The 11,803-nt window shown below is 52.5% G+C and overlaps 1 protein-coding gene across 1 annotated transcript; it reads right to left on the bottom strand.

Annotated features, from left to right (window-relative positions):
- Positions 1-260: 260 nt before the first annotated feature.
- Positions 261-9,601, bottom strand: LOC119978165 (endonuclease domain-containing 1 protein-like). The gene is made up of 2 exons (XM_038819602.1): positions 9,270-9,601; positions 261-1,790 (listed from the first exon to the last, which is right to left on the bottom strand). The coding sequence occupies exons 1-2, from the start codon at positions 9,567-9,569 to the stop codon at positions 1,071-1,073; spliced, it is 1,020 nt and encodes a 339-aa protein (XP_038675530.1). The 5' UTR covers positions 9,570-9,601; the 3' UTR covers positions 261-1,070.
- Between the last annotated feature and the right edge of the window lie 2,202 nt (positions 9,602-11,803).

The raw sequence follows: 11,803 nt of genomic DNA, 5'->3' as shown, positions 1-11,803 counted from the left end.
GACCGGGATCGAACCTGGGTCCTCAGCGCCGTAGGCAGCAATGCTAACCACTGTGCTGCCCTTTCTTAAACAGATACAAAGGAACGTGGCTCGAAGGAATGGAAGTTATATTAGATTTCTCTTTAGTTTTGGATAGAACTATAGAAGATGTTCAAGATGATTAAAGAAATTGATAGATTGGTTGGAGTCAATTTATTTCCTCTAGTTTAGAAGAATGAGATGTGATCGTATTGAAACATGTAAGAATTGACAGGGTAGATTCTGAATGGATCTTTCTCCTTACAGGAGAGATTGCAACTAGGGGACACAGTTTGAAAATCAGGGGTCTTCCATTTAAGATGGAGATGGGGAGAAATGTTGTCTCTCCTCAGGTCCTTAGTCACTGCAATTCACTTGCCGAGAGAGAATGTGCAAGGTAGGTGGTTTGGTCACTGAATATTTTTACCGCTGAGTTAGATAGATTTTAGATTGACAAGGAAGTCAAAGGGGAAGAGACAGGAAAGTGGAATTGAGGCCAACATGAGGTCAGACCTGGCTTTATAAAATGGCAAAGGAGGTTTGAGGAGCTGAATGGTGTACTCCACTTTGTATATTCATCTGATCTGGGGAGACAAGGACAAAGGGGGCATTAAAATTAGACCGAGGCCACTCGATGTAAAAGCAGGAAGTACTTCCCAGCACAAAGGGTACTGGAAATCTGAAACTCTCCCTCCACCCACCCCCAAAACAAGTTGATGAAGTTGGGGTTCAATTGAGAATGTGAAAACTGCGGTTGATAGTTTTCTGTTAGTTGAGAGTATTAAGAGGGATAGAACCAAGTGGGTCAATGGAGTTGAGACACAGATCAGCCGTCAGATAATTGAATGGCACAACAGACTCGAGGGGCTGAATGGCCTCATCCTGCTCCTATACTGTGCCCTATTACTGAGTGTGACAAAGTATGAGATTGCACGGAGATCTGAGGAAACAGTCAAATAGTTTGGCTGGAGTCTGAGTCATTGTGTTTAACAATGTGACACTCAAGTGTCATTTTTGTGAAAACCCACGTCGAGTGTGACAATCCTCGGACACTAAAACCAATTCAGCCCCATCTCCAAAAGGAGACAGCAGGTGACTGTAAATACCCATGACCATCTCCTGAGCGAATCCCCTCTGTTAACTGCGGGCACCTCTCCCTGGATCAGCAGAGTGACCTCTTTGAAGGTCTCTGCTTCATCATCTTCACTCGTTCCTCTGCAACTCTCGAACATCTTGCCCACTCCCAGTTGCTCCTGCAGCTCTCTCACGGTCAGTCGGACCCCGGGCTCTTCTGGCTGCATCCGTTTCCTGAAGGCGGCAGAAAAGTCTTTGTCGTACGTCAGCACATTCTGCCCGCCTGGGTCCACTTTCTTATTGAGACAGGGGTCATTATTCCGGCGGGGCGGGGAGGTGCAGCAAAGGGCGGTCCAGGCTACCTCGGGCACCATGACCTTGTTCTTCAGCTTGATGTTGGTGGAATTGGCCGAACCCGTCACTACGTACATGGAGCGGCTGGAATTGTGGCATATCTTTGCCAAGTTGAGAACGATAGATTCTGCCTCTTCCGCCCAGTTCACGTTGGCTTTGTGCTTCTGCGGGACTGCATTAGTGAGGGTGCAGGTGGCTGTGGCACTCTCTTTCCGATTAAAGGAATAGGGATAGAGGTGACCTCGATCATACCCTGAATGCAGGTAATCGGCATCCACCGCCTGATGTTCACTGGCAGTCCCGTTGCTGCTTCTCATTTCAGCCGAGGCGTGGCGATCATCAATCTAAAACCAGCAGAAAATAACACATTAAGAAATAGTCACAATGGGACTCCCGGTGGCAGCTATCAGGGAGTAAGTCGCACATTTGGTGGCTCTCGCTCCGGTCAGGCTTTTAGACCTTTTCCCCCGACTTTTTAGAACTTTTGAGCGCTGCAGTGGAAAACAACAGCACTGTAGAACTGGATCCATACAGAGTTGTATGGACTTCAGGAGCAGAAGGGAGCGAAAACAGGCGAAGAAGGGGCTGAATAAAGGCGGTGTGGAAGTTCCAGCGGGAGGAAAGATGGCCGATGAACGGACCTTGGAACGGACGGCACAGACAGCACTGGACAACATGCTGAAGGTGATGAAAGAGAGCTTCGCAGAGCTGAAGCGGGATAATCTGGAACCGCTTCAGAAAGTGTTTGAGCGGCTGGACCAAAGGCTGGACGCCTCAGTCCCGGAAGGGGCCGAGGGACTGGAATATAGAACATACAGTGCAGAAGGAGGCCATTCGGCCCATCGAGTCTGCACCAACCCACTTAAGCCCTCACTTCCACCCTATCCCCGTAACTCAATAACCCCTCCTAACCTTTTTGGACACTAAGGGACAATTTATCATGGCCAATCCACCTAACCTGCACGTCTTTGGACTGTGGGAGGAAACCGGAGCACCCGGAGGAGAACGTGCAGACTCCTCACAGACAGTGACCCAAGCCGGGAATCGAACCTGGAACCCAGGAGCTGACCCCCCCCCCCGGTGGTCAGGTTCCACAGGTTCGTGGACAAGGAGCGGGTTTTACAGTGGGCCAAGAGCACGAGGAGCTGCTCATGGAACAACAATGTCCTGCGCATCTACCAGGATCTGAGCCAGGATCTGAGCCAGGAGGAGGCCAGAAGGAGGGCAGCCTACAGACAAATTAAAGAGATTCTGTTTAAAAAGGTGAAGTTTGGACTACTTTGGGTCTTTGGGTCTCATACCAGGAAACATCATTTTGAGGACCCCGAGGACGTGATGGACTTTGCAAAGGGACATGGACTGGTGCCGAACTGAGGACCCGTGGACTCAGGTTAGAGTGTTTTAAGTGATGTTTACATGTTTTCTTAGATTGCTCTTCTGTTCAGTTATTTTGTTCTGCACGTTCTTTTATTCACAATTCGGGGTGCTTTCCGTTTGTTTTTTTTTGTCCTCTTGTGTATGGAAGCATTGTCGGGAAACAACGGGAGTCAAAGTTATTTTTCTTTTAATGTTCGGATGGGGGTAGTTGGTCGCGCCCACCTCTCTACACAACTTGAATTGCACTATTGTTGGGGTGGTCTTTGGTTGTTTTTTTATCTTTTTTCCCAGAGCGATTGCTTGAACAGGGCTGATCTGGGGAAGTGGTGTTGATAAAACATAGAACATAGAACAGTACAGCACAGAACAGGCCCTTCGGCCCTCAATGTTGTGCCGAGCCATGATCACCCTACTCAAACCCATGTATCCACCCTATACCTGTAACCCAACAACCCCCCCTTAACCTTACTTTTATTAGGACACTACGGGCAATTTAGCATGGCCAATCCACCTAACCCGCACATCTTTGGACTGTGGGAGGAAACCGGAGCACCCGGAGGAAACCCACGCACACACGGGGAGGACGTGCAGACTCCACACAGACAGTGACCCAGCCGGGAATCGAACCTGGGACCCTGGAGCTGTGAAGCATTGATGCTAACCACCATGCTACCCTGCTGCGCGGGGGGGGAACAATAGGTGGGAGACAGGTTGGCGTCGGAGCGGAGAGTCATCAGGCTAGCTGGGTGAGCTAGTCAACGGGAGCGAGGTGGGGGGTGTGCATACAGCCAGTATATGGCAGGGGTCAGGTTACAGGGGGTTGTTGCTAGGGGAAGGAGGAGGGGGGAAGTTGATCTGGTGACGAGGGAGGGAACAGAACCTAGGGCGGGATCCTCTGACCCCCCCCCCCGCCGGGTCGGAGAATCGGCGGGGGGCGGCGGCGTGAATCCCCCCCCTGCTGGCCGCCGAATTCTCCGGCACCGGAGATTCGGCGGGGGTGGGAATCATGCCGCGCCGGTGGGCGGGCGCCACCCCGGCGATTCTCCGGCCTGCGATTGGCTGAAGTCCCGCTGCTGTTATGCCGGTCCTGCCGGCGTGAATTGAACCATGTCCTTTACCGGTGGGACTGGCGGCGCGGGCGGGCTCCGGGGTCCTGGGGGGGGGAACGCGGGGTGATCTGGCCCCGGGGAGTGCCCCCACGGTGGCCTGGCCCATGATCGGGCCTGTGCCGTGGGGGCACTCTTTTACTATGTGCGGCCGTGTAGGTCTCCGCGATGGCCGATGCGTAGGTGACCCCCCCCCGTGCACATGCGCGGGGATGATGTCAGCCGCCGCTGACGCTCCCGCGCATGCGCGGACTCCCGCTAGCCGGCGGAGTCCCTTCGGCCCCTGCTGGCGTGGCGCCAAAGGCCTTCCACGCAGCAATCCGCACCTTTGGGGCGGAGCCGGAGTGGTTGCCGCCACTCCGTCCCACCGGGACCCCCCACCCGCCAGGTAGGGGAGAATCCCGCCCCAGGTAACAGTGAAGAGGTCGGGGGTGGGAGCTGCCAGGAGGCGGACCAGGGGAGGCGCAGCTCATGGACTAGGGGTGGGCCCAAGAAGGGGGATAGTTGATTGGCGTGGGGGGCGGGGGGCAAGGTGCCCTCCAACCAGGCTGATCACCTGGAATGTTAGAGGGCTAAACAGGGCTGTCAAGAGGACACGTGTGTTCGCGCATTTACGGGCTCTGAAGGCGGATGTAATTATGCTGCAGGAGACACATTTGAAAGTGCCGGAGCAGATTAGATTAAGGAAGGGCTGGATTAGCCAGGTCTTCCATTCGGGGCTTGACACTAAGACCAGAGGGGTCGCGATCATGATCAACAAACGTGTTCAATTCGAGGCCGTTCTCGTTTTATTCATATGTTCACAAGGTTTATTCTCGAATCGACTTTCTTGTTATGAGCAGGAATTTTCCGGAGGGGGTGAAGGATACAGAATATTCGGCGATCACTATTTCGGACCACGCTCCACATTGGGTCGACCTGCTGGTCTGCAAAGAAAGTTACCAGCGCCCACAATGGAGGTTAGAGGTGGGATTGTTGGCAGAGGAGAGGGTGTGTGAGAGAGTGGGGAAATGCATGCAGGACTACCTGCAGGTCAACGATACAGGGGAAGTCTCAGCAGCGGTGCTCTGGGAGGTGCTGAAGGCGGTGGTGAGAGGGGAACTGATCTCAATCCGAGCCCATAGGGACAGAACAGACAGGGTGGAGAGGGACAGACTGGTTAAGGAGATTATACGGACGGACAGGGAATATGCGGAGTCCCCGAAGGCAGAGCTACCTGGGGAGCGATGGAGACTGCAGGCGGAGTTGGGGGTGCTATCCACTGGGAAGGCCGTAGAGCAACTCAGAAAGGCCAGGGGCGCGGAGTATGAGTATGGGGAGAACGCCAGTAGAATGCTTGCACAGCAACTTAGGAAGAAGGAGGCGGCCAGGGAGATAGGGACGGTAGCTGAAGGGGAAAGAAACCGGGTTGGAGACAAGGTAGGACTGAACTTGTCATTCAGGGACTTTTACAGCAAGCTTTATACCTCGGAATGCCCCACGGGGCCGGAGGGGATGAGGCGCTTCTTAGATGGGCTGACCTTCCCAAAAGTGGGCAGGGGGTTAGTAGAGGGGCTGGGGAAGAAGTAATGGAGGGCCTGAAGGCCATGCAGTCGGGTAAAGCCCCGGGGCCGGACGGCTACCCAGTGGAGTTCTACAAAACGTTTTCGGGGATAGTGGGGCCGGTGCTGGTTAGGGTGTTTAACGAGGCGAGAGACAAAGGGGTTTTACTCCCGACGATGTCGCAAGCCACTATCTCGCTGATACTGAAACGGGATAAAGATCCAGAAGCATGTGGGTCCTATAGGCCGATCTTCCTGATTAATGTTGACGCTAAACTGCTGGCCAAGATCCTGGCATTCAGAATCGAAGACTGTGTACCGGATGTGATTGTGGAGGACCAAACTGGGTTTGTAAAGGGCAGGCAGCTGGTAGCCAATCTAAGAAGGCAGCTTAATGTGATTATGATGCCCCTGGAGGGTAGAGAGATGGAGGTAGTGGTGGCAATAGATGCCGAAAAGGCTTTTGACCGGGTGGAGTGGGACTATCTATGGGAGGTGCTGGGACGGTTTGGGTTCGGGGAAGGCTTTGTGGACTGGGTTAAACTACTATATCAGGCCCCGGAGGCTAGCGTAAGGACGAACAGGACCACATGCGAATATTTTAGACTATACAGCGGGACAAGACAGGGATGCCCCCTCTCTCCATTGCTGTTTGCGTTGGCCATAGAACCACTGGAAATTGCTCTGAGAGCTAAAGGAATGGTGGGGGGGGGGGGGGGGGGGGGGGAATAGAACACAGGGTCTTGCTCTACGCGGACGACCTGCTTTTATACGTGTCGGATCCAGTGGCAGGGATGGACGGGATTATGGAAATCTTAAGGGAATTTGGCCAGTTTTCGGGGTATAAATTGAACATGGCACAGGGCGAGTTGTTTGTGGTGCAGGCGAGAGGTCAGGAGAATAGGCCGAGGAAGCTGCCGTTTAGGCTGGTTGGGGACAGTTTCAGGTACTTAGGGATATAAGTGGCGCGTGATGCACCATCGATTGCACGCGAGGCGAGTGATTTACCAATGTCAGGCTTTAATTAACTAGAACACAGCCTGGCGATCGTCTACAGTGGAAAGGGACAATCGTCAGGCTTCTGAGCATTTATACCTCGTTGATAGAGGCGTGGTTAACTCAGCCTCTCGGCCAATCGGTCGAGAGGCACATGACCGACCAGGGCCAATGGTAAGCCGACGTTCTGGCCCAATGGCAGACGAGTATGCAGATCATATCATCACAGCGCGGGATTGGGGCAGGCTGCACAAGTTGAACTTGTCCAGACTGGTGGAGCAAATGAGGAGCGTGTTTCGGAGGTGGGATGCACTCCCGCTGTCACTAGCGGGGAGAGTGCAGATGGTGAAGATGACGATCCACCCGAGATTCCTGTTTATTTTTTAGTGTCTCCCTATTTTCATTCCGCGTTCCTTCTTTAAAAGGATCAATAAAATCATCCTGGGATTTGTTTGGGCGGGGAAGTCCCCACAGGTAAAGAAGGGGATGCTTGAAAGGAACCGTAGTGAGGGGGGACTGGCGTTGCCGAACCTCAGCAACTACTACTGGGCGGCTAACATAGCCATGATAAGGAAATGGATGGTGGGTACGGGGTCGGTTTGGGAGCGGGTGGAGGGTGCTTCATGCAGGGGCACCAGGTTGGCAGCCCTGGTCACGGCTCCACTGCCGCTCCCGCCGGCCAGGTACTCCACCAGCCCTACAATGGTGGCAGCTTTGCGGATTTGGGGCCAATGGAGGAAGTACGCGGGGGAAGTGGGAGCGTCAGTCTGGTCCCCAATATGTGACAACCACTGACTTGCCCCGGGGAAAATGGATGGCGGGATTCAAGCGTGGCGGAGGGCGGGGGTGGGAAGGATGGGTGACTTGTTCCTGGAAGGGAGCTTCGCGAACATGAGGGCGCTGGAGGAGAAGTTCGGGCTGGCGAGGGGGAATGACGTTTGGTACTTGCAGGTGCGGGATTTCATACGTAGACAGGTCCCGTCCTTCCCACGCCTTCCACCGAGGGGGATCCAGGACAGGGTAGTTTCCAGGGCAGAGGTAGGAGCGGGGAGAGTTTCGGATATTTATAAAGAGCTTATGGGAGCGGAGGACACAGGGACCGAGGAACTGAAACTTAAGTGGGAGGAGGAGCTTGGTGGGGAGTTGGAGGGAGGCATATGGGCAGACGCTCTGAGGAGGGTGAACGCAACCGTAACATGTGCCAAGCTTGGTCTGATTCAGTTCAAGATTGTCCACTGGGCCCACATGACGGTGACCCGGATGAGTAAATTTTTTGGGCTGGAGGACAAGCGTGCTAGATGTGGGGGAAGACCAGCAAACCACGTTCACATGTTAAAAACTCAGGGGATACTGGCAGGTATTCATGGACGTCATGTCCCAGGTACTGAAAACAAGGGTGGCGATGAGTCCAGAGGTGGCAATTTTTGGGGTCTTGAAAGATCCGGGTGTCCAGGAGGGGATAGAGGCTGACGTTCTGGCCTTTGCATCACTGGTAGCCCGGCAACAAATACTGTTGGCCTGGAGGGACTCAAAGCCCCCAAAGACCGAAGTATGGCTTTCGGACATGTCGCGCTTTCTCGGCCTGGGAAAAATCAAGTTCGCCTTAAGAGGATCACTATCGGGGTTCGCCCTGAGGTGGCAACCATTCACAGACTTCTTCACAGAGAATTAATCATCAGCAGGGAGGGGGAGGGGGGGGGGGGGGGGGGGGGGGGTAGAATAGCACAGAGTAGGGGGGAAGAATAGACGGGTTTATTTGCGAGAGAGGAGTTGCTATTTGCACTTTTTAAATTGATATTTGCACACTACTGTATATTATTGCTGTTTACAATGCCAAAAATACCTCAATAAAATTGTTTGAAATAATCGCAATGTCAGAAATGAGCGGGAGGGAAAGCTCATTAACCCCAACAAACCCACCTCCCTTTCCACGCATTAACCTGACCTTCTCAGCCCATGGCCACAAAATAAATGGGCATTAAAGGGAGTGACTTACAATTTATTTTCTAACATACTCTCACCGAGCCACACAGATATTGGGATGGTGACCAACCAGTGAAGGGCTGTCTCAAAGGAGAGAGAGGTTGAGTGGATTCAGGGGGAATGCTAAGTCCTTCTAAAGCTGGTTACATTATTTTGTATTGTTTAGCTTTCCTCGTCTATTGAGGCAATTTGCAACCTTGACTGTTTCATTTCCTTCTAGTTGCTGGTAGCCATTATAATTTTTTTTAAGAGTGCTGAGTGGTGCACACTCCATGTCAGTCAAACTTCAAACTGAGGCTAATTTTAACTCCTGTCAGTGAGCGTGTGATTAGAGAGAGAGAGATTCCCAGGTCCCTGGGACGAGTGGTTAACATCTTGCCTCCTCCGATGATCCTAATTGTGTAGTAATGGAATTTGAAGTGAGTTCAAAGTTCACCCTTCGGCGTCAGGATGCCTGTGGGATCTTGGTTTGCGCTTTGAGAACCACCAAATGGGATGAAGGACACTCTCTAAATTCACAGTTCTTACAGTCTCTCTCTCTCTCTCTCCTTCCAGAATTTTAAATATTCTTAGAGTAAATTGCCAACAAATAAAATAGTGGAAGTAAAACCCCAACTGTATTTGCCTTGGCGACAAACGAGAGCAGAATTTCCACTGACGCTGTCAATTCTCATTCCCAACCTGATCTCCCAAACAACAACATGGAGGAATGTCACAAAACCTCAGCGATAAATGGTGCTCATTGTTATTGTCTTGTGGAGGTCAAGCGATTGCAGCTTGTCTCTGTTACGAGGTGAACCGTTCAGTCACAATCACTTACCTGTGGCTCATAAAACCACTTTCTGGGTCTCAGCCTCTTAGCAACACCCAAAGTGCAGGGGTACCTGTAAGCGGAGTAGACCGGGATCCGCAGGTCCGTCCGGTACAGGGTCACAAAGTGATAGTGGTTCTTGTACCTCTGGCAGATTTTGACCCGGTTTTGGGTGTCGAATCCCTGCGGTGGCACCTTGCCCTGGAAGAACCAGTCGCATTCGCTCAAATCCTGGATCACTTTCCCCTGCACTATCCCGGGATCGAGGACTGGAAAGAGCAGGAATAAGACCAGACTCGGTGCTCCCATGTCCAGACTCCACACAGAATGATATTCCACTCCTGGCCAGAGAGCGAGGGATCTGTCCTGTTTCACTCTCTCCACTGCCCTGGTTTCGCTGTGTTACGTTCCACAGAGTAAACCTTGGACTCTGAAAAATCTAGAGAAGGACGTTCCCAATGCAGCACCCAGTCTCGAGTCCGCCGGCCCGCCCTTTATCTGGAGAGCTGCCAATTTCTGTGACATTCACAACAATTTCCCTTAATATTTCCCTCTGACAATCTGCAGAATAGTTGGGTCCCCGTGATTGAGTTTCTATTCCTTGTTTCTCTGAAGATGTTACACACGAGCAAAGTATTCCTGGCTGTCACGGCACGAAGTGGTTACAGTAACTTCACAATTTTGACAACGCTGCATTAAAACCATGAAACAATGGTTTTTGATGCAGTATTGAGGTTAACTCATTGAAAGAGTGACATTGTCCGTTTTGGCGGGAAAGCTGATCGTCGAATGGGGGGGGCGACTGCAGAGCTCTGAGGTGCAGGGGCATCTGGGTGGCCTCGTGCATGAACGGTAAGGCTGGTTACGCAGGTGGAGCAAGCCATTCAGAAAGTTAATGGAATTTTATCATTTATTGTGGGAAGAATTGATTACAAGAATAAGGAAGTTGGGGCAGCAGGGTAGCATTGGATTGGATTTGTTTTGGATATGCATGGTGGTTAGCATAAATGCTTCACAGCTCCAGGGTCCCAGGTTCGGTTCCCGGCTGGGTCACTGTCTGTGCGGAGTCTGCACGTCCTCCCCGTGTGTGCGTGGGTTTCCTCCGGGTGCTCCGGTTTCCTCCCACAGTCCAAAGATGTGCGGGTTAGGTGGATTGGCCATGCTAAATTGCCCCTAAGTGTCCAAAGGTTAGCTGGGATTAGAAGGATAGGATGGGGGCAGATCACACGAGGCGTAACGAGCGAGAGGCTCGTCGCATTCTAAATCAGGCATGGCGATGCCGGGAGATCATGTCCAATGTTCCCATTGCTGAGACTAGTTTTCAATTCCAGATTTTATTAATTGAGTTTAAATTCCCCTTCTGGTGAATGGGGTCAAATCTGACTTGCAGAGATGGGATAATCTCCCCCTGTCTTGGATGGGACAGTGGACACCCCTGCCTCTTGCCCCTATTCAACAGGAAGTAACCCAAACTTAGGGCATTCGTATCAACAATGGCCGGGATTCTCCGACCCTGCGCCGGGTCGGAGAATCTCCGGGGGGAGGCGGAATCCCGCCCGCCGCCCCGACGCCGGCTTCCCTATTCTCCGGCTCCGTTTTTAGGGCTCCGGCAGGATTCCCACTACGCCGGTCGGGGGCTGTTGACACCGGAGCCTCCGGCGATTCTCCGGGCCCCGACGGGCTGAGTGGCCGTCAAGTTTTACCCAGTCTCGCCGGTGTGAATTACTCACCTTACACACAGCGGGACCTGGCATGTGAGTGTGCGGGGGCCGCCCTGGGGGGAGGGGGGGATCGAACGCTGTTGGGGGCCCCCACAGTGGCCTGGCCCATGCTCGGGGCCTACAGATTTGTGGGTGGGCTGGTTCCGTGGGGGCCTTCTTTCCTCCGTGCCAGGCCCCTGGAGGGCTCTGCCATATTGCCCAGGGTCGTTTGGGGTCGTATACAGTAGTTGGATCCAGGGGCTAAACTTGTGCCCAAACCCGAACCTCCCAAGAATCTTAAACAGATATTCCCACTCCACTCTATCAAATGCCTTTTCGGATCTAGGGAAACAATCACCTCCGGTTTGGTCACCGAGGAGCGGAAAAGGACAACGTTCAGCAGGCGATGTACATTGGCCAACAATCGGCGACCTTTAACGAAGCCTGTCCGATCCTCCGAGATTACATTTGAGAGGCACGGCTCCAGCCACAGCACCAGCACTTTGGTAAGTAACTTAACACCCACGTTTAAGAGTGAGATAGGTCGATATGATGCACAGCCTCTTGTGTCTTTGCCTTTCGAGAATATGTTTTTTTTTAATGTATTTTATTACAAACATGTATCAAAGCAGGTTACAGCAAGTAAATACCCCGGGAAACTTACTTCCCAACAATCAACCATACAGTCTGTACAGATTTTTACCCTTTTTCACTCTCCCAGCCCCCCCCCCCCCTCCCCGCGATGAACAGCCCCTCAAATACGGTCGCAAACATCCCCCAGCTTTCCTCAAACCCCCCCTGAAGAGCCCCTTAACTCATACTTTATCTTCTCTAACCGCAGGA

The sequence above is a fragment of the Scyliorhinus canicula genome, chromosome 1, assembly GCF_902713615.1.
Source record: "Scyliorhinus canicula chromosome 1, sScyCan1.1, whole genome shotgun sequence".
NCBI lineage: Eukaryota > Metazoa > Chordata > Chondrichthyes > Carcharhiniformes > Scyliorhinidae > Scyliorhinus > Scyliorhinus canicula.
The sequence above is the reverse complement of the archived record's forward strand: the minus strand, read 5'-3'. Positions and strand labels throughout refer to the sequence as shown.

Excerpts from the sequence above, each read along its gene's own strand:
- LOC119978165 (XM_038819602.1), bottom strand. The coding sequence starts at position 9,569 with ATGGGAGCACCGAGTCTGGTCTTATTCCTGCTCTTTCCAGTCCTCGAT. Across the intron at positions 1,791-9,269 it reads AGTGGTTTTATGAGCCACAG|ATTGATGATCGCCACGCCTC; the intron begins GTAAGTGATTGT and ends TGCTGGTTTTAG.